The sequence below is a fragment of the Zootoca vivipara genome, chromosome 9 (genome assembly GCF_963506605.1).
Source record: "Zootoca vivipara chromosome 9, rZooViv1.1, whole genome shotgun sequence".
Taxonomy (NCBI): Eukaryota; Metazoa; Chordata; class Lepidosauria; order Squamata; family Lacertidae; genus Zootoca; species Zootoca vivipara.
In genome coordinates this window covers 76,738,990-76,762,081 of record NC_083284.1, presented here as the reverse complement: position 1 = coordinate 76,762,081, position 23,092 = coordinate 76,738,990, and the positions used below count along the sequence as shown (strand labels likewise).

General features: G+C 41.0%; 1 protein-coding gene across 5 annotated transcripts in view; it reads left to right on the top strand.

Annotated features, from left to right (window-relative positions):
• SCAPER (S-phase cyclin A associated protein in the ER) overlaps positions 1 to 23,092 on the top strand; it is a 198,242-nt gene that overhangs the window by 59,485 nt on the left and 115,665 nt on the right. For all 5 annotated transcript variants that reach the window (XM_035112175.2, XM_035112172.2, XM_035112171.2 and 2 more), the window contains 6 exons: positions 1,303 to 1,458; positions 1,720 to 1,862; positions 7,272 to 7,353; positions 8,122 to 8,274; positions 9,187 to 9,294; positions 17,760 to 17,896. In XM_035112175.2, the coding sequence (XP_034968066.2) occupies positions 1,303 to 1,458; positions 1,720 to 1,862; positions 7,272 to 7,353; positions 8,122 to 8,274; positions 9,187 to 9,294; positions 17,760 to 17,896 (779 nt within the window). The remainder of the gene's footprint in view (positions 1 to 1,302; positions 1,459 to 1,719; positions 1,863 to 7,271; positions 7,354 to 8,121; positions 8,275 to 9,186; positions 9,295 to 17,759; positions 17,897 to 23,092) is intronic.

Below are 23,092 nucleotides of genomic sequence, written 5' to 3'. Positions count from 1 at the left end.
ACACATAGGAACTTCTGTTACAGCTTAAATCCACTCCAACACTGACTCAGATAACTTGGCATTAGGGAAATGATGGCTTTCCTTATATTTGTAGAGCTGATCAGAACACCTTGTAAGCAATTTAATTAATCTTTTGCTGTTGCTTGCCAAATTAGAGTCACATAACCCCATTATTCTCTTTGACTGTTCCAAGAGTTGGAGGCTTTCCCAGCTCATGCACCAGGCCTGCTCCCAAAGTTTAAAATATCTGAAATGGCTGCCGACCATCAGTTGAGGCTTCTGAAATTCTGAGTTAGAAAAATTAGTCAGCAACATGGAAAGTGTTTATTTGAAAACATCAAACTTTTGCTACTAATGTTAAAGTCAGATTTGGAAACGGTGACCTTTTTTGCAGCACGTATTTTCTTGGTTGGTTTTGATATGGCCCTTGCAAAGTCATACCAGAAAGTGAACTGGTGGTATGAACTGGTTCAGTTGGGTTGGATGCAGATCATCAAATTACTGGTGGAATTTCTCAGGTGCTGATATCCTCAACATCAGGGCTGTCTAACCTTTTTGGCCAGTAGGCACATTTGGAATTTTGAGAAAGTGCAGTGGGCGTCAGTCAGAAAATGGCTGCTGTGGGGGCCTGTCATAAAACAAGATGACTGCCAGACCCAAGAGACAAGAGTAGTTCTTTTGGGCAGGCGGATGATTAGTAATGATCCTAGGCAGCTAAGGAGCAGAGTACTCTGTAGGGGAAGGGCCATAGCTGTCTGATAGAGCACATGCTTTGCCTGCAGAAGGTCCCAAGTCCAATCTCGGTCATCTCCAGGCAAGGTTAGGAAAGACCCCTGTATGAAACCATTGGATTTCACTGCCAGTCAGTTAGCAGGTTTATGGAGCACCACGTCAGTTTCCTGTGCCTCAGTGAGGCTATTATCCCCAGTAGCAGTTATTCCTTTGTCCTCTGTAATATTGTCTCCATCTCCCTCAGGATTTAGTTTAAAGCTGTCCTGATCAGTTTCGCGAGACTCTTAGCAAACACATTTTTGCCAACTGCTATGAGGTGCAACACATCTCTTGCCATAAGTCCTTCCTCAAGGAAGCCGAGGCCATCTAAGAAGCCAACCTGCAGAGCCAGTGGTTTCCTTCCTGTACTTTCCTCTCTCATCCTGGGCCACAACCTTCAAGGAGTGATTTGGTTTCAGGTTTCTGGTTGCTGTTAATTGTCCAGAGTCTTTATGTTGTTTTATATACTGCTCTTACCCAATTTTTAAAGACTACTTCATCACTCATCTTCAAAATTTGCTTTAATTGCAGGTAAATGAGATAGCATTTATAAACACATTAGAAGCCCAGAATAAGCGGCATGATGTTTTGTCTAAGCTAAAAGAGTATGAGCAAAGGCTGAACGAGTTGCAGGAAGAGCGTCAGCGAAGGCAGGAGGAGAAACAAGCGCGTGATGAAGCTGTGCAGGTACTGCTGGACTTTACAAATGCAACCAGTAATAACAGAGTCAGTATAAAATTGCTTTTAGCAGTTTCATTTGTTTTACTGGTGTGATACTTTCAAGCAGTAAAAATAGGGCCATAACTTCTGCTTCTGCTTCTGCCCCTTTGGGCTGAACTATCTGTCCCTGCGCTCATCCAGAAGTTTTTTGAAAATGGGCCTATTAAAAGCTGCTTGCTTCTTGTGCTCATGTTTTGAGATTTTTAACCTGAGATGCTTGCTCTCCAGGAACGTAAAAGGGCTTTGGAAGCAGAACGCCAAGCCCGGGTTGAAGAGTTGCTAACAAAAAGAAAAGAGCAGGAAGCTCGGATTGAACATCAGCGGCAGGAGAAGGAGAGAGCCCGGGGAGATGCAGCTCGTGAAAGGGCCAGGTAGCAACCTTGATTCTCTTAAACTTTGCTATCCTCAGCACTTTTTATGGGGCTTGGTAAGAGACATATTCTCTTGGGTTTTTGTTAAGGTGGTCAACCTTTTTTTCTGTCAAGAGGTTGCATCTCCTCAGGGCCATTTCAGGGCACCATACTGTCAGTGGTGAGGTGCAAAGCCAGCAGTGGAATGGGCCAGATCCAAGAGTGGCCATGGCCACCCCTTTCTCCCTCCATCTAAGCAGCCATGTTTCTGACATTATGCGGATCCTGTCTCTCACAGAGGTTGACCTGAAGTTCTTTACCATCAATATCAGATTGCCCAAATGAATGATATGCTTCAGCTTTGACAAGGCTGATCTGATTAACATTCTGATCTAGAATCGAGTTTCACTTGCAACATTACTACTATAAAGTCAAGACATGCTCTACTATAGAATCTGAATGTGGCCCATTTCCTAGAGGAGAAGTAGAACATAATGTACCAGAAGGTATTTTAAAGGTTCTAGTTGACATAGAAACTGAAATTTTCTTTCACATTCTCTTCCTGAACTATCCAATGTAACATTAAGTTTTGATTTGAAACTGCCCTGTGAGTAATCCGGCTAGAGAGGGGGAAGTCAGAAAGTGGTTGTGTTATGTTTATGTGTCACACACACAAATAATGGCCATTATTTTGCTAGCTTGTAAACATGCTTTACCTATCAGGAGAAGATTATGGAGCCCATTTATCTAAGAAATAGTGGCAGCCATTTTGTATTGTAGTTCATGTGTCTGTTCTTCATTAATGAAATTCTGTCTATGTAATATTCATTCCTGATCAAAATATTAGACTTGCAACCCAAGGTTGCAGTGCTTGATGCTTGGGGAAGGTCTCAGTGGTGGAGCATCCATCCCCCTTCTTCCTCTCTTAGGCAGTTGGGGGAGGGGCAGGTTTCTCTTGCCAACGGTCTTAACCAGTTGCTTGCAGAAGGCATTTGAAATTAGGTAGTAGACAATATGATATTAAGCAGAGGATCTTCCAAGGGTCGAGGGTCACCCACCCCTGCTTTAGGGGGCTTTTGTGAATGCTGAATTTACTTTGATTCTTCCTAATTAAAAAAGCCAACTTTTTTGCCTTTTCATTCCTCCCCATTCAATTTTATTTTGAAATAAAATTAAAAATACAGGCAACAAAAAAAATGAAAATGAAAACAAGATCACTAAACTGTACAACAAGATCACTGTACAACAAGATCACTAAAAGAATAATGGAACACAATGTTGGAAACCTTTGTATATCATGCTTTTGGGACAATATAAAAAACCCTAAGGAGAAGCTCATGCATCATAGCATATTTTATGTGACATATGCATTGTGATAAATATATAAGCCATCTGTACTTGATTGGAATTTGCTCAGATGTTCGAAGGGATTTCACATAGGAAATAGATAGAATTTTGGTGCCATATTATCTTTCTTTAAAATAGGATTGTTTGCTTGTTGCACTTGCTGAGTAAGTTTGTACATTATTTTTAGATTGTAAGCCTGAGGGCAAAAACTGTTTTACTACCCATTTTTTAAAGCTGCTCTGAGATCCTTTTTGGCCAGAGAGCAAGATAAAATGTTTTTACATTAATAATCATAGTTCTTCCCATTTTTACCAGCCCACTTCTGTTTAGACTAACATTTTAATGTTAATATCATCAGTGGACAACATGCCTTTTTTGATGTCCTTTGTGGATTATTATTTACTTTTCTAGAATCATAAATTCATAGAATTGTAAAGTTGGAAGGGACCCCAAGGGTCATTTAGTCCAATCCCCTTCAGTGCAGGAATCTCAGCTAAAGCAGCCATGACAGATGGCCATCCAGCCTCTACTTAGAAGCCTCCAAAGAAGGAGAGTCCACCCCCTGAGGGAGTCTATTCTATGATAGAACAGCTCTTACTGTCAGAAAGTTCTTCCTGGTGTTTAGTCAAGACAGAAGTACTGTTTGTGGGGGACAGGAGGCAGGCAGGTGTGGAGGACTCCCTGGTCCTGAATGGGGTAACTGTGCCCCTGAAGGACCAGGTGTGCAGCCTGGGAGTCATTTTGGACTCATAGCTGTCCATGGAGGCGCAGGTCAATTCTGTGTTCAGGGCAGCTGTTTATCAGCTCCATCTGGTACGCAGGCGGAGACCCTACCTGCCTGCAGACCGTCTCACCAGAGTGGTGCATGCTCTAGTTATCTCCCGCTTGGACTACTGCAATGCGCTCTATGTGGGGCTACCTTTGAAGGTGACCTGGAAACTACAACTAATCCAGAATGCGGCAGCTAGACTGGTGCCTGGGAGTGGCCGCCAAGACCACATAACACTGGTCTTGAAAGATCTACATTGGCTCCCAGTATGTTTCCGAGCACAGTTCAAAGTGTTGGTGCTGACCTTTAAAGCCCTAAATGGCCTCGGTCCAGTATACCTGAAGGAGCGTCTCCACCCCCATCGTTCTGCCCGGACACTGAGGTCCAGTACCGAGGGCCTTCTGGTGGTTCCCTCGTTGCGAGAAGCCAAGTTGCAGGGAACCAGGCAGAGGGCCTTCTCGGTGGTGGTGGAACGCCCTCCCATCAGATGTCAAAGAGAAAAACAGCTACCAGATTTTTAAAAGACATCTGAAGGCAGCCCTGTTTAGGGATGCTTTTAATGTTTAATCAATTATTTTATTTTATTTTATTTTTCCGTTGGAAGCCGCCCATGGGTGGATGGGTGGGGTATGAATATTATTATTGTTGTTGTTGTTGTTGTTGTTGTTGTTGTTGTCAAAATCACCTTTCTTTTAACTTGAAGCCCTTGGTCCAAGTCCTGCCCTCCAGAGCAGGAGAAAACAAGCTTGCTCCCTCCTCCATGTGGCAGCCCTTGAGATACTTGAAGATAGCTATAATATCTCCTCTTATCCAGGCTAAACATATCCGACTCTCTCAATCATTCATCATAAGGCTTAGTATTCAGACCTTTGATTATCTTGGTCACCCCCATTGTCACACAGGATGCTTTCAGAAACATAAAATGAAAGTGCAGTGTAGAATTTGAAAATAAAAGGTAAAGCTTTTAATAAATGGAGATGAAAGGACTCCCATGAAATGAAAGTTACCTGGAAACTCCCCTCCCCTTCTGCTGTTGCTTCTGTTGTCTTGATATGTAGATTGTAAGCCCCTCAGGGCAGGGAATTGCTCTCTTCTTCTTCATAAGGTACTGGGTCCATAGATGGTGCTATTTCAATTAACAGTGATGATGATCATTATCCAAAGTGGCCAGACCCTTTGTGACATCACAAAGTAGGATACAATGCTGGTGTCACAGACAAGCTATGTCAGCTTGACTCTTTATGATGAAGTCATGAGTTGATTCTTTAAGATTCGTCATCTTCATGGGGTCTGTGCAGTCTGCTGCAGAGTAACAGACGTGGCTGTATATTTGTACAGTAGGCTAAATTACCACCACACACAAACCTTATTGTAAGAGGCAAACAATTTTCTTTATAAAGCTGTGCAACTTTTCTAATTAAAAGGGCTCCCCAGTTGCTGTCTGCCCTGTGAGGGAGGGGGAATACCTGGATGCACTTTATTGATAACATGACATGGGGAGACAGGGGTACACATTTGTTCCAGTCAAAATTGACACCTCTCTGTCTTGATCTGTTGGGATGGGGGTGGAGAAATTCCCGCAAATATCTCCTAGGCACTTGGTGGCAGAAATGCAATGAACATATGTGGTTTTCATTCACTAAAGGAATAAAGTGACAAGTCTCTAGAAGGAAAAGAGAAGAAGAAATGGTGACAGGCATATGCTGGGTTTATCTAGCCAGTTGCAGACAATGTGAAATGGTTTGTGCAGTAGTCCAATATTCTGAGTCATCGCTTCTCACCATACACCATACCAAGCCTGTGGGGACAGCCCTAAGTAAATCAATTAGACAAGGAATGGTGATAAGCACAGCCCAGATTTGTGGGCAATCAGAAGCCACACAGGGCTTCAAACGGGACACAATGCATTCATTTGCTGCGATAAGAACAGATCATTTGGGAAACCTGCCCCTTGCAAAATTTGCACATCTGCTCTTGCAAGAAAATGTCCTAAACAATCTTCCTCTCTGTTCAGTGGGGCAGAAATATCAGGGAAGAGTTCACACACCCTTAGTGGAAATTAAGGCCCTGTTGTGGAAGGAGTCTTGTCTGTCAACCTGCCAGCTTGGATTCCCCCTGCCTACATCATACATTGAATTGATTATCAGGAAGGTTTCTAAACATTTTAGAAGTTGAGGAATACTAGTCCCGTCAATTCAATTCATGCAACAACACTAATAAATGTTTGTGACATCAGTATAGGTGCTCTATAGCTGTGGTTGGCACCCATCTGTCTCAGGAAATTCTGGAGGTGTGTCCCTTTGAGGTTGAAGTCAAACCATTGGAGAGTTACAGCACCTGCTGTAGCTGTAGAGATCGATATGGGAGAGACATGTTTTGTTGCAGCTGGGGCAGATGAAGGTGTCCGGTTGTGCTGCTGCAGATGCACCATGGCATTTTTTCTCTCTGTGCTCCTCCCAGTTTCCATTCCTCCTCTGGTCACTATTGTGGATACACAACCTGACTGTCTCAAGGCGCTGCAGCCATCTCCAAGGGATTTCCACACGGTGGGGGTTAATGTTGCCAGCCTTGTTTTCTCTAAAGTTGTTGTTTATATATTACTTTTTATTGAAACCAGAAGTTTTCGTATTTGTTTTTCATCAGCTTCAGATGTCCACTAGGTTTTGTCTTTGAATTCTCAAACAATGAAAGGAACAGTCTTTCTCAGCTATTGGATCCCTTTCTGAGCTCTTGAGAGTTGACCTGGTAATCTGCTGCCAGGAATATTCATTGTCACAGCTGGTGTTCTTTACAGTTGTCAGGAACTCTGCATAGAAAGGGTCAGCAGGTTGGGCATCCTTTCAAACCTCAAGGGAGGCATTTCTTTTGGTCTTCGGGTCCTTTAGGCCCCAAACAAATTCTGAAGCATAAGGGTGGAAGGTGAGGATGTTGATCTGTGTCAGCCTTTGCCTAATGCCATCTGCTGCCCTGTTGCTGATGCTCTTGAGTGCTGCTTTCTGTTTGCCTAACTATTTAGAAGTGTGTCAATAAAGGCTGCAGCCAGCTTTTAACCCAGTTGTGTGTTTTGCCCCACTTTCATCCCCACCTGCTCCTGCATTGGACACAGTTCATTTTATTCCATTTGGAAATGGTTGGCATTCTTTCTTATTTATTTATCTATCTATCTATCTATTTATTTATTTCATAACCTTTATACACTGCTTGATTGTAAATCACTTTGAGATCTACATCTACATCTATATATATTACAAGGTATGGAGTGAATTCTTTGTATCTTTTAAAATGTTTCTATCTGCACCCTCTAATTTGCATAGAGATCGAGAAGAGAGGCTAGCTGCTCTGACAGCAGCTCAACAGGAAGCTATGGAAGAACTGCAGAAAAAGATCCAGCTGAAGGTAGAGCCTGAAAATTAGTTGCTATTTGTGGAGTTCCTGTCTTTATCTCTGGCATTTTTTGTTTAACAAAGTGATATCAGGACCAGTTGTGTGGCAGAAGAAAGCTGCCTACAGAACATCCCAAACATGTTAGCTAGCTCCCTCTCTGGTTTTCTGGTTTTGGTCAAACTTCTCTGGCTTCTCCTTGTGAAAAGTTAGTTCTTCCTTTACTGTCAAATCTTGAAGGTCTTTGGTCTACAGGTCAGCGAGTCATGAGAACCTGCTTCCCAGTGTTGGCACACTAGGCTTTTGGGTACAGCAACCACGTGTGGAAGTCATAGGCGTTGCTGGAAGATAGTCAAGCACCAATTTGTCTGCCTTAAAAGCTAGTATTGTTGTAAGCATCATATTGATTCTGTATTTAAGTCACATTAAGCAACAGTGATTTAGTATGGAGACGAAAGATGGAGATGGGAAGCAGATCACAGCAGAGCCCTAGAAGGTGGGACTAACAGGAAACATTCAAAAGGATTGCAAAGTGGGGAGAGACAGGCAGGATGGAATAAATAAGGCCAAAACTAACCTAAAATAAAGCTAAACTCTACCGTTAATTATTGGAAGGTGTGTGGCATTGAGAAAAATTCCCCCAAACTTTTTGTGTTTAGGATTTTCTAAATTAACTTGCTATTACCAGTAGTACCATTGATTTACGCTGATTTGATGTCAAGCCCTTTAGCTGTGGTTTTGACCATTTTGGCGTCACTGTTTACTACTTCTGATTTTGCTCAGCATGATGAGAGCATTCGGAGGCACATGGAGCAAATAGAACAGAGGAAAGAAAAAGCAGCAGAGCTGAGCAGCGGAAGACATGCAAATACGGACTACGCCCCTAAGCTCACACCGTATGAGCGGAAGAAGCAGTGCTCCCTCTGCAATGTCTTGGTGAGGTTATAATTCTCTTGAGTATGTACAGACTGTGCCTTCCTTTTTCAACAAACCTTTTGAGTGGAGATATTTATCCCAGTCTGTGTATATATTGGATTTGAAATTGTTTTTACGTATGAAAGTGCTTTTAATTGGGTTGTATCCAATACAGTCCTACTCTGAATACTGTATACCCACTGAAATTAATGAGCAGGTTGACTAAGTTAGAGCCATGAGTTTCAGTCCACCTACTCTGGAGTATAACTTAGTTGAATTGACCCCACTATTTTTTTATTGCTATATGAATTTGGTTTTATTGCAGATGTTTTTATTGGGAAATCACTTTGAGATATTTTGGAGGGGAGAAATTCATAACTGGAATTAAATAAATAAATTACCATGCAACAGCTTAAACTGTTGTAGAAGAGCAGCTTAGTTATGAAGTGTTTTGTGAGACAGGAAGGTCCCCTGCTTCGATTTCACCTCAGTTGGTCCTTAGGCAAGCCTCTGTATTCTCCACTCCTCTCACACACACACAGACAGGTCATCTGCAAGATGGCAATAATAATACAGTGATACTAACTTACGTTACAGAATTGTTCTAAGGTTGTTTTGTTTTTTGTTTTTTGTGTGTAATATTTCCGCTAGCAATGCAACTCGGTTTTTTTTATAAAAACAACAACAACTCATTAATAACATTATTTATGATTGAGTAATCAATTTTGCCTATGGGTAAGACAGTACTTCTGAAGCAAGGAGTATTTTTCATTTTTAGATATTATATGTGTTTATAATGGAAGGCATGTTGGACAGCTCCCTCTTGTGTGAGAGAAAAGGAGGACACATACACTGCTGCCTAATTTACGGTAATGCAAGACTCCTCTTTGCACTGTACTTTTACTCAGGTTCTTTTTTTAAATCCCCTTTCAGATTTCCTCAGAGGTCTATCTCTTTAGCCATATTAAAGGGAAAAAGCATCAACAAGCAGTGAGAGAAAACAGCAGCATCCAAGGGCGGGAGCTTTCAGACGAAGAAGTGGTAGGTCTTCGTCCTTTTTCTTTTCACCTCTTTAAGGTCATCTTAAATGTTCATATTTTCTCAAGAAATCTTACTAATCTCCCCCAAATTAATAGGTGGTAAAACAATTTTCGGTCAGAAATACATGATAGATAGATCGATAGATAAGGGTGGTTTGAGAGTCTATGGGAATGGGGACTATTTCTACCTATAATTTACACATCCAAGGATTATATTTGTGTATCACTTTTACTTCTGAAATGAAGCACAAAGCAGCTGACCCAAATTTAGAAGAGGTTTTACCCTTGCCAAATTTACTGTCCTTTCATCAGCATTACTACAGGGCAGATTTGAAGGCAAACCATATTCAGAACGAACATGCCTATATTGAGATGTATATTGTATTGAAATGTTGTTGTTGTTTTGAATGCTGTTGCATTTGTTCTCTGTTGCTTTTTATTATTCCTCTTATGAAACTGTTCCTGCAGTTGTTGATTTTGGCATGTTTTGTTATCATGATTTTGAGCATTGGTTGCATACAAATAAAATGATGATGACTTGGGGTAAGATTTCAAAGCACAGGGGTAAATAATGTGTTTGAGGGTATGCTTTGTTGTCAGTGCTTCCCATTTTATTTTTAATCAATGAAGGTAGGAACACACTATTCCTACTTAAAGTTATTGCTTGTCATCTCCAGTGTCTTCATATTAAATGACCTTTCTTCTTTGGCATATAAGATTTTTATTTATACCACCTCTGACCTAATGAAATTTCACCTTTCACCTTGTGCACTTGACACTTCAGGTAACATACAGTTGATCTTTGACACATTTTTGTTTTAAGCCCTGTACACATAATAGCTGCCTGCTGAGAAGCAAAAGGCACTTTGTTGGACAGACAGCTCAATGGGGAGCTTCCATAGGGTTCCCTGAGCTACCAAAGGAGCCAGCAGATTATGTGGTATTTATCTTGATCGAGAGAAAATCTACTGACAAAGAGCTGGCCGATTTTTAAAGTTGTTTCATTGGCAATCATACAGCAATGCCATTTGAGGATTGTCACGATCTGTTCTGTAGATTTTCATCCAGGGCAGGGGGATAGGATTGCTGATTTTGTTCTTTAGATTAGTTTTGGATCACTTGTTTTCCTGGCTGGATGAAAGCCAGCCCATACAAAAGAGACATAAAAATGGTGACAGTTAAGAATCCTTCTCCTAAACTCCGTTATCTTATTATTGTAGCTTGTGCTCCTTGGAACTTCATTTTCTTCTTTTAATGTACTCTCCTGTAGTATGTTTGAGTTTTATGGGACACAGCAAGCTGCCACATGCTAGGCAAGACTATTTGTCCATCTGGCCCTATATTGTCCGCCATGACTGGCAGCAGCTCTCCAGGGCCACAGGCAAGGCTATTTCCCATCACCTGGTCCCTTTAACCTTCCTTTCTCACCATGTTTCAACTGATGCAATATGGTATCTCTTTACCTTTTCTGTGCTTTGAGCCACATTTCATCCTACATGTGCATTGCAGAGGGTTGGACTAGATGACGCTTGGGATCCCTTCCAACTCTACAATTCTATGATTTCATGTTCCTTAAGGGAGTCAAAAATACATTGGATCTGCAATGGAGGGCATCCTGGCCTAGGACCCAGCAGAGGGCAGTGGTAACGTGTGTTACTCTGGATTGCCCATAAACAATCAATATTATGTTTAATCTTCTTAAACCATCTTAATAGTGTAAAAATCTGCAAGCATCCAGCACAATGATTACACATAAAAAGTGGAAGCATGAGCCTCATTCATAGTACAAAATTCTACTTTATGTCATGCAGAAGTTCTGTTTGATTGTAAATCAGCGTTTGAACAAATGAGAATGTGCTTTCTTTAAAAAATGAACTACTAATGGAGAGGTTGATTAAAGTAATTGATTTAAATAGAGGCTTGGTGATACAATTTGTCTTGATTTTAAATCAATTCTGAACACATGAACTCTGATCTCAGCTGGAATTACACTAGGAGTAAAAGGCCCAGTCAGCTGGTGCTGGTTGTTATTTCCTCCTCTTGTGGCTTTACCAGCTATAATGAAAGTGGGAATTTTTTGTTACAGTGTCCCAAGGAGAACTCTTCTGTAATGATTTCACTAGATAGAAGATGATATATAAAGCTTCAGATGACCAGCTTTTGGGTACCTGAATATGTTGCAACTGTCACTGTTTTCTAGGATGTTCTGGCCTGGCTCCAGGCTTTGGAAGGGAGGACGCATACCATGGCCCTCCTCCCTGCCATTATCACCAGCTGTTGCTCCTGCTCCTTTTCTTCTCCTCATCGCTACCACCTGCTTGCTTGCCAGGCAGAGCACCAAGGGTCTGCTGCTTCTCCTTACTGCCACTGTCTGGGCTAGAGTGAGAGGCAGGTCAGCAAGCAGGCTGCAGCGGTGAAGAGGAGGAACAGGTCGGAGGGGGTCTCCTCTCAGGGGGCACCCTGCTGGCTGGCATGTGGGCCCTTGGCAGGGGCTTGTCGCTGCCAACCCTGCCTGTTGAAAATGCCATATTAAGCCATTGGTGTCAGTGGCTAGTGTTGCCATTCAGTTGCAGGAACTAGACAGGGAGGAAGGGGTTTGTTTCCTTCATGGGCCTAAATCACGCGTTGGATGAGGTGCAAGGTCAGCCAAGCCAGTTGATATGGTTACGGCACTGTGCTTGCAATATAAGTGAATAAGGCATGCCAGTTCATTAGTCAGTCAGTCTGTGGTACGTCTTGAATTGCTGGAGCAACAGGAATATTTTGTACTTCAGCTATATCTGTATCTGCAGTCTGTAAGTGTCTGGAACTGTGTTGCTGAAGGTGTTAGTTTCTGCAACAGTAAACTATTTGGACCTTAAGCTGCCTCTGTGTGTTGACTGGAACTGGGGGCAACTTTCTCTGTGTGGCTATTTCACATTACATCCCCTGTGCATTATTCAGGGTTCAGCTCCTTACACAGTTTATGGAGACTGGGAGCTGGATGCAACTTTTCTCTAATGCTCATACTTGTCAGTGTGCATGCCTGAACACGAAGGTCCCATGCTGCTTTACACACTACAGCTGCTAATGTACAGTTTGAACTGTTAATTGTGGGTCAGTTTTATGTTTCTCTGTAATAGAGTTATTGCATCACCCTTCCTGGCTGTTGCATTCAATCCTCTGGAGGCATAAATTTCAGTCTTGTATAGTAGCAAAGAGGATGGGGCTTATGAAGGGATCCTTGTTGAATGCTATTACAGTTGTACCTCCGCTTACGTATCCCTCCTGTTAAGTATACTTCGGGATACATAAGTGGCAAACCTGGAAGCATATTTCCGGGTTTTTGCCATGCGCTCTACCACTGCATGCGCAGAAACAGTCTCTCCGGTTGCGACCTCCGGAACAGATCCCATCTGCAACCGGAGGTACCACTGTATCTTTATCTGAGACATTTTGGAGGGTATGGTACCGGAGTACAAAATGTGAAGTTTACCTCTTTTAGGGGTTGAACGCTTTGGAACTTGAATGTTTCGACTTTTGAATGCTGACAACCCAGAAGTGAATACTTCCGTTTTCGAACACGCCTCGGAAGTCGAACAGCTTCCGAGGTTCATTTCTCCTTTTTTCTCAATGGAATTTGTTGGCCGCTCATTGCACCTCGGTTGTCGAACGTTTTGGAAGTCTAATGGTCTTCCAGAATAGATTATGTTCAACAACCGAGGTTCCACTGTATAAAAGCAGCTTATATTATGTTTTTTTTAAAAAAAATAAAATTGAAAGATTTTCTTGTTTTACAAAAGTACATGCTTTGTCTCTTTTGTTCTTTTTTAATTTTTTCATTAAAAAGTCTGCTCTCTCACTATCACTACATCTTATTTCTACCTTTTATTTTTTAGATTCAACATTTTAAATTTTAAATTTAAATTAAATTAAATTAATTTTAAATTAAATTAAATTAATTTAAACCTTCCTATATTTTCATCCCCCTCTCCCGCTTTTTTAATCACCTGTTACTACACTCTTCTTTTCCATTTCTTTGTCTCCCTCTAAATACACAAACAAATTAAAAGATCATATATCTATAGACATATACTCCCCCAACCATTTTCAATAGCACTCTCTCTTTTCTTGTATTTTATCTCATGCTCCGCCATTCTCTCCAACTCCACCCATCCACCCCAACCACATGCACCCCTCATTCCAATGACTATACACAAAAAAATAAGCACACAAACAAAAATAGAGCTCACCCGCCCCCCCCATCTCCGTCCCCCTCCTCACCACATGACTACAACAAACAAAATGTGCAGGTTAAAAAAAGGAAAACAGAAAAAGGCAAACTCATACTAAGTAAAACAACACCCCACCCCATTAAAACAATCAGCAAACAGGCTAAAATCCGACAAATATCTAACATAATGGTGGTGCCAGAGTGTGCCAACACTCACATCCCTACCTTAATACCCCAACAAACCAAAAATGTTTTTCTTCCCCTACCTGCTGCTATTGAAATTTGAAAATTTTAATTAATATATTACTTACATGGAAAAATGACTCCTATGCTGTTTACAAGTATAAAATCAACCATAACATCCATACATAATCACAGTAAAACAATTCCATTGAAGCATTAAAAAGACCCATAATTGAAATATACAACAAAACATGCCAGGTTAAAAAGTTAACAGTTAAAACTATTAAAAATAATAAATGCTACACGAGCCCTGTGCATGTCTTAAAGGGTAAGCCTTTGGGTGAGGGACTATTACAGTTTACTTTTGTGCCCAGTAGTCTATTAGGTGTTTGATAAATGTTAAGTAATACTTTAGGAAATAGAACCTGACATTTTGCAGTATATTTCCTGATGTCTAGAAGAGGGCATCAAGAAGTATTTCTGCAAATATTTATAAACTAAACAAAACATGGATGATTCTCTTTGTCAAGTGACAAAGAAGAATGTTATGAAATATACCGTATACAGTGGTACCTTTACTTACGAATGTTTCTACTTTCGAATGGAGCTCCATCCGCCATCTTGGATGTGGTTTAGATGTGATTTTTTTCTACTTACGAATTTTTAGATAGGGTTGCTTCTACTTACGATTTTTTTCTCCCAATGCATTCCTATGGGATTCGACTTACAAATGTGCATTCGGAACGCATTAAATTCGTAAGTAGAGGTACCACTGTATTCCGGCATATAAGATGACTGGGCATATAAGACAACCCCCAACTTTTTCAGTTAAAATATAGAGTTTGGGATATACTCGCCGTATAAGAAATACGACCCGGCATATAAGACGACCCCTGACTTTTGAGAAGATTTTCCTGGGTTAAAAAGTAGTCTTATACGCAGTGGTTAAAATCAACCTAGATTTAATGACTTTCCTTTAGATGTGGGCTAAGACCATTATATATGGTATTTGTAGGGCAAAATCTAGAAAGGATAGCTTTCCCATTGAATGATTCTTTTAAGCACATTTGACTTTGATGGGAAATTTAAGCAGAAGTTTAACTTAAAAGTGTTTCACTTTGCTCGACTTGTGCCCATGTGGGATTGATAAAGGCTTGACGGCTTCCTGATTTCAATGGGAGGTTGGGGCATTCATCTTTTTTTACTAGCAGAAGACCCATGTATTGCAGAACCAGACAAGCTGTATGTCAACAGCTATGATAATATGAACAGGTAGAGCAGTATCTCACTTAAACATTCAGTTTTATCTCCTTTTACTTCCACAAATTACATACATAAGTGTGGTTGGTGATAAAATAAACAATTAAACAAAGATGCCCAGGATTGCAAGAACAGCAAGGCCAGGTCTTTGTCTCCATGGGGCCTGTGGGACTTCTCAAACCAAACTGTGCCCTCCCTGCTCCCAGTTCTGCATGGCAAACTAATTTTGAAACCAGTGGGACTTTCAAAAGTGTGGTGGTATGGCCTGTTGATTTCCTCTACAAAAAGAAAAAAACTACAATATTAATTCTGTTTGGGTCTCGGCTCCTATCTTATCTGGAAGATAGTCTGTGCGCGAGACTTCCTTGCAAGCTATATTTCTCCTTAAGTAAAAGCTTGAGGAAGATTTGCACCGTTTATTGAATATCATTCCACTGTAGGACCTCCAATTACTTTGCATACGTGGACACCATTTTTTTCTGTGTTGAAATTTGCTAAATTTCCAATAAGTGAAGTGTTCACAAGGTAGATTTCCATGAATTTAGCTGGACGTGATAGCCAGTAAAGCATAGCACTGCATGGCAGCTCCAAGATTCACAATCTGCCGTTGATATTTGATACTTTTTGAGCTTCTGGTTGGGTGTCCTTTTCTCTCTCCCCCCCTCCCCACTTTAGATATTAGATCTGCCCCTGCTGATAATCCCCCACTTTGATCTGCTCCTTAAAGAAGTGACACTTGGATGTGATGCAACGTGTTATTATTCTGCTTCTGATTTAGAAAGATGAAGTTTAAGATCAATCTTGACCTGCTGTAGCTGAAAGCCGAGGACTCTGGGAAACCCCTTTTTGTTCAGGCGCCCGTTAAGTTGAATGAATGTTTGTGTTGTATTCTTATCGTTCGGATAGAGATGTCTGTTGGGTCTCAGATTAGATCAGGAAAGACAGTTGAGGAGTTAGAGGAGGTCATACCTCATTCATAATTTCCACCTAACAGGCATAGTGTTTATCGGTTATTGCTGAGCATACCATGGGGGGGGGGAGGCAGGGGGGCAAGTAATGTCACCTTAGATTTAGTGGTGACCCACATGTGAAGGTATATGTTTCAGAGAAGGGGATTAACATTTCCTTCCTTTTGCTTTCAGAAGAAACTAAAATAAATAGGTGGTAATGCCAGGGAGCTTAATTACAGGTTGACAGTTGTAATGGCATGTGGTGGCTACTCACGAGTAATGACGGCAGGCTTCCAACTGTCTTTTAACAGTTTATTAAGTGCAAACTATGTACAGTGTGGAGCTACCAAAAACACGTCCATGTTAGTCACTCACAGAATCCAGGAGTGCCCCTTTCCTGCTCCTCCCCCAGCATAGGACGTTCGAGACCCCCAAGCGCCTCCTCCCCTCTTTGTGCTTGACCCCGCGACACGGCTGGGGGAGAAGAAGTAACGCCTCCCTTTCAGAGCTCTCCTGGCTGAGGTGGTGCTGGGGCTCCTGTCCAGCATCCCTGACCCCTCTCTCCTCCAAGCTGACCATTTCCTCTCCCTCATTGGACGACTCGCTACTTCCTCGGCTGGAAGAGGTGTTGCTGGAGAGGAGGGGCTTCGGATCCCTGTAACTCAGCCTGATCCCCTCCTCCTCCCATGGACCCTGTGGGAGTTCCCTGACAACAACCCAAGGGGCTGGTGTACATTTTTGTTTCTAGCTGTCCGTAGGACACCAGGGGCATCAAACCAGCAAAGTCCAGCCACTATTTACTCTCTGCACCACCGTTGGCTGGGGGCAGGAACAGGGGGCTTCTGGCTTGGAGTGCCATCACTGCAGATGGCCAGGGGTGGTATTGCAGGTAACAGTGCAGCAGGGACCAGGTGACAGGAGGGTTCAGTTGAGTTCCACCCATTCCCAGAAAGCTGCTGACTCCAGTCAGGTGCTGAACCAGACCAATTTTTGACTTGGGGCACACAATGGGCTTGCTTGACCACCTGCTTGCCTGCAGTTCTGGTCTTGTTCCTCCCCCTCTTTGAGTGCCTTTGTGTGTCTAGAATAAGTCCTTGGCCTGTGATGATGCCTCTTCCTTGCACAGAGGGAGAAAGGTGTGACTGGAAACCTCTGAATTTGCATGACTTGAATGTGGCCTCCTGTCCAAAAGCCAGAGTCACATCTGTTGCTCTGACAGTTTTTGCTTCTGCCCACACTCATTGCTGGTATCCAACGCCTGGTAAGGTGCTCACAAGGGAATTTGGCCCTCAGGGTGAAAAAAGTTCCGCACTCCTGTAAGTGGTTTATAAATCTTCCTTTTTAAAAAATATAAATAAATGTACGTTTGGGAGGAAGTACCTTTTGATCTATTCAACATGAGTACTTGAATGGGTTCAACAGATTCCTGACCTCAAACCTCGAGGAAAGAGTTCGTTAACTTGAGAGCTAGGTCATTGCTTTGTAATAGATTAGTTATTCTTATTAAAGATATTTGCAATACTGTTACTCTTTAAATTTTCATGTGGAAATGTTACATAACCCACATCTTGTCCATTTTCCATGATCACGGTGGTACATGGTTCACCTGCAGCGATGTGGGTCCTGGAGAACACAAATCATGCCTTCGCATGGCACAGGAGCAAAACTGAATTTGTGAACTGGCCATGAGCCTGCAATGCTTCCATCATTTTTCATCATCATCTTGCACATCTTCTTTAAGCATGTATTTTTTTTGACATTTTAAAATGGTCTCTTTTTGATACAGTGGAAATACTATTTTATTGCTTTTTAACCCCCCAATATTTTCTCTGTTAAACACTGCTTCCTTATTTCCTCCAGGAGCATTTGTCATTGAAGAAGTACATTGTGGACATTGTAGTAGAAAGTTCAATCCCAGCAGAGCCCTTAAAAGATGGTGAAGAGAGACAGAAATCAAAAAGGAAGGCTAAGAAACTGAAGGCACGGATGAACTCAAGGTATTGGGGGAGATTCATCTAGCTTTGCTGTATGTAAAGCTTGTTTTTTCTTTCGTCCTTCAAAAAAAATGCTATAAAATATTTTTTAAAAAAACCTTTTGAAGTTATTTGTTTCAGGAACATCTTGAAAATAACACTGATGAGCCTAATTTATGGCCACTTTCTCTGATTGAAGAAGAAAACTGAATATCGATCTGGAGCCCTTTCTTTCACCTGTTAAGAGCTTTCCTCATAATTGGATGCTAGAGCCCTGCCAAAATTGTAGCCTCTTCCAGCATACAATAGTATGTTTAATTATGTGTAAACCATGACTATTTTTCTTCCTGGCTATTGATTTTTAAAATGAAGTATCAAAGAGAATCAATAGTAATCAACAAATAGAAGCCTGTCGGCTGGAGTGTCAAAACCCCAGGCTGGGTTTAATCCATTTTGTTGCCTGCCACAACAAGGAAAAGTTAGAAATATCTTAAAATGGAAAGTGAGTTGTCAGAACTGCCCTTTGTCATTGGCCTAAAATGTGACATCTGCGTTTCAGGATGGAATGAGAGGCATTGTTCTGTCATGAGCTGCGGTGCTGCAACAGTGTCCCCATCAGAGGGTCATCTCTGCTCCAACACACACACACACACACACACACACACACACACAGTTGATATTGTTAATTTTGTTAAATACCTTCCTCTTTAAAGGATTCCTTTCCCTTGGTTGGAATCAATCATAAGCAATGAAATATTGGCACAGCTCTTCTTAATTGTCAAAAGGACAGTGAATCTGTTCAGCAGCTTTGTTGTCTGTTTTATTACATTGTAATAAAAATTGTTTTGCATTCACATAGCTGCTCTTCTGATGTCAGGGTTTTCTTCTTTTTTCAACTCAGTGGCCAACGTCAATGAATAGGCTTATCATTTAGCACACAAATCTTTTAGATAAGTTAGCATCTTTGCAACTATTCACTGTTAAAATGTGATATTTACAGTGGCGTAATTTTGCATGTTACATTCAATAGGACCCTGCAGTTAATAGTCTTGAGTGCCTTTGCCAACCTGGTGCCCTCCAGATGTTCTGCATTACAAGTCCCATGAGCTCCAGGTAGCACAGCCATAGTCCAAAACATCTGGAGGGCACAAGGTTTCCAAAGGCTGCTATAGAGCAGGGACAGGTGGTTTAGACCATAGTGCGAAGCCTTGGGGTTGTAGCCAATGGTGTCACTCCACTAATGGTGAGTCTTTCATCAGTAAAAATGGGGAGGGAAGCAATATTTGGCAATTTCCCCTCCCGCTGAAGCCCTGAGAACAGAGAGGCAGGGACAGGGGATGCCGCAGGAGGGAGGGGGAATTATTATAAATATATTCTCTCTATATACCATCAGCTGTGCAATAACATGGCTTGTTTTTAGTTTCTGTGACCAGTAAGGTTATTAATTTTTGTTCTTTGAGCAGCAAATGTAGCCTATACAATAATATGTAGCTGAGCTGGAATTAAGCCCCGTTGACACTTATTTATTTTAAGTGTAGTTACTGGTAGGTAGGCGTGTTGGTCTGACGTAGTCGAAACAAAATAAAAAAAATCCTTCCAGCAGCACCTTAAAGACCAGGCACCCCCAAACTGCGGCCCTCCAGATGTTTTGGCCTACAACTCCCATGATCCCTAGCTAACAGGACCAGTGGTCAGGGATGATGGGAATTGTAGTCCAAAACATCTGGAGGGCCGAAGTTTGGGGATGCCGGTTAAAGACCACCTAAGTTTTTTTTTTTTTGGTATGAGCTTTCGTGTGCATGCACACTTCTTCAGATACACTGAAATAGAAGTCCCCAGACCCTTATATGTAGAGAAAGGGTGGGGAGGGGTATCACTCAGAAGGGCGGTGGAAATGCGTGATTGACTGACTGATAGCTCAGAAATAGACTGGAAAGAGAAGTTGCTGAATTGCAACTTATCACCAAGCTTAAAACCATGGAGAGACCTGGTTTGAACAGAGACGTTGGATTCTTATCTCATTATACATGATAAAGCGATCTTCAGCCATCTCACCCCTTGCTTTTTAATGCAAGACCATGTGCAGTCGTTTACAGTTATCAACAGCTATCAGTCAGTCAATCACCCATTTCCACCACCCTTCTGAGTGATATCCCTCCCCACCCTTTCTCTACATACGGTATAAGCGTCTGGGGACTTCTATTTCAGTGTATCTGAAGAAGTGTGCATGCACACGAAAGCTCATACCAAACTAAAAAACTTAGTTGGTCTTTAAGGTACTGCTGGAAGGAATTTTTTTATTTTGTTTATTTTAAGTGTGCTTTCCAAAAATCCCCTCCCAGTCACTAAAATCTGGGGATAATAACCTGCTGGCAATCTTGCCCTCCGCAAGGCTGCTGCCACGTGAGCCTGTTTGGTGTTGGCCTCTAAGCTGTGGAATCACTTTCTCAGCACTGTGGGGCAATTGCAAAAAAAAATCCCCTTTTGAACAGGTTTTGAAGACCTTTCCTTTTTGGATAGGCTTTTTACCTGTAGTTGTTGTTTCCAATGCTGACCCTTGATTTAATTTTGCTCTGCTTGCAATTTCCGTTCTACAGTATTGTGAAAATATTTCAATTGTACCCTACTTTGAGAATCTAGTAAAACTGAAAGAGTAGGCTTAAACTAACTCTAAACAATGTGTGTGTATCCTTAGGATTGGAGGTTTAAGTGTACGTACATTTAATTTTAAATACAGTCATACCTTGGTTTAAGTATGCTTTGGTTTGAGTACTTTCAGACCCGTCTGGAACGGATTAATCCACTTTCCATTACTTTCAATGGGAAAGTTCACTTCAGGTTAAGTTCGCTTCAGGTTAAGTACAGACTTCCGGAACTAATTGTGTACTTAAACTGAGGTCCCACTGTACGCATCTCTTGCTCTACTTTTAGCTTACTAATTGGCACATAAGCAGCAATGGTAAATGCTGTGCATATCAAGGAGGAGATTGCTCATGGCTCGTAAATTAAAGAGGTAATAATCAGTGGAATGTGAGGAGATTCTTTTTCTTGGTTTGAAGTGCTTAATTCTAATACAATTTACTAGGAAGTAAGCTCCTTGGAACCAAGTGGGACTTGCTTTTGTGTAAAGATGCATAGGGCTGTGTTATAAGCGGAATTGTTAGGTGAAGAAATAGTTGGAAATTGTTAAAATGGAACTTGATTAGGTTTCAAATTTAAAGAAATTAATTAGCTTGGGGCAAGTAAAAGGTTGAAGAGCAAGACCTGCTCTTAATCCATCTACAACATAGGCTTGGAGGTGAGTTGCCCACATCATTCATTTAAGTATGCATTTGTAGCTGTTCTGCAACTTTTATTGTAAGACACATCATAAAGCAAAACCTGCCCAGTTTAAGAACTTGTAATGTTAAGCACACTTCAGAAATTAAGAAAATGGTAACATTTTAAAAATCATAACATATTAAAAATTGAGGACAAGCAAGTAAGTGCACCCAGTTGTTAGGTCTTAAATCAAAACCAGAATATGCAACTACCCGTAATGGCAGAGGTGAATGAAGGGACAGCCCTTGATCAATGAGATATCTATTCTCTTAAGAAGTTTTCTTGGTCTTATTAATAATATTTATAACCTGAAGCCATTAAGCAGGTGCTGTTACTGCTGATATATAGCAAAGTAAATTATTCCATATTAACGTGTATGTGACGCTATCAAAATAGTGCTTCAAGATGCACACAGCAAATTGGTGACTGATGAACTAAATTCTAAAATGTAGGCAAATGGCATGGCATTGATGAAGTCAATTGATGTGATTTGCCTGTGGTTTTCTCTTGCAAGACTGGATATAAAACTTTCTACTTTCCCAAGATTTTGAAAGCGGTTTTGGTTTGATGAAGAAATAGATTGCTTATCTGAACTAACTTCATGATGCCACTTTCTAGTTAAGCAGCTTTTACCAGTATTTAAAAACAACATTCTAAAATGTACTCACCTTTAGGGGTAAAACATGAACTGAAGGAAAACAGGAAATAGTGCCCTTCTGAGCAAAGCATACCTCATATGCGAAAAAATAGCAAACCAAATTTGAAATTAATTCTGCTGTTGGACTGAAAAATGGTGCTTAGCATCTTGAGTTAGCCAGAGAAATAAAAAAATCACTTGCCATCCAGCAACAGGAAAACTATGAACTAATCAAGGAAGATAATTAAGGGGCAAAGGATAGCCCAGGGCAAGAATGTAGTGAAGATAAATATTTGCAGAACATACAAAAGCTACTTCTCACTGACTTTGTGCAAACTTGAAAATCAACTTCCTTGCTTGTCACTCTAATCATGTCATGTCTCTCTCTGAATCCTTCCTTTCTCCTGCTAGATAAAGGTCAAGCTTTTCATCCTTGACTTAAGAGCTTTTCATAGTTCTGCCTCTCCCTACTTACCCACCCATGCCTGTCTGTCTGGTACACCCAATTTGCTGATAGAATCTCACAGGTTTGGGAGATGACTAGAAAGAGAGAGTAAATAATAAGTGCAATTACATGATTTTTTCCTCCTTCGCAACATCAAAGGGGGATATCTTTAATGGGCACTGATGACTATGAATTCATGTTTTTTAAAGCCATAGCCTTAGACCAGATCTCCCTGGTGGCTATCTAACATTAGTGATGTTCAATATCAACACATTCCAAACAATGGATAAGTAACTTACCTCCATTGTGAGTATGACTTAGTTGGATTTAGAATCATAGAATTGTAGAGTTGGAAAGGACCCCCGAGAGTCATCTAGCCCAAAACCCTGCAATGCAGGAATCTCAACTAAAGCATCCATGACGGATGGCTGTCCCATGATATTTGATAGAAAGTAATATCTAAGTTTATTAATGCAACTGCTGTATTGAATGTGTAATTTAATTTTAAAATGTTGCAGTTTGGGCCCTGTTTACATTGATTACTTATTATTATTATTGTTATTAATAATAATATCATCATCATCTGAAGATCCCAGGGTGGTTCACAACAGAAAAATACAAAAATATATATATATAAAACAAAAAAACCCAATAACCCCTTTCCCACAAACACATTTAAAAAGCCACAAAATAATAATAATAATTTATTATTTATATCCCGCCCATCTGGCTGGGTTTCCTCAGACACTCTGGGTGGCTTCCAACAGAAGTAATAAAATACAATAATTTATTAAACATTAAAAGCTTCCCTAAACAG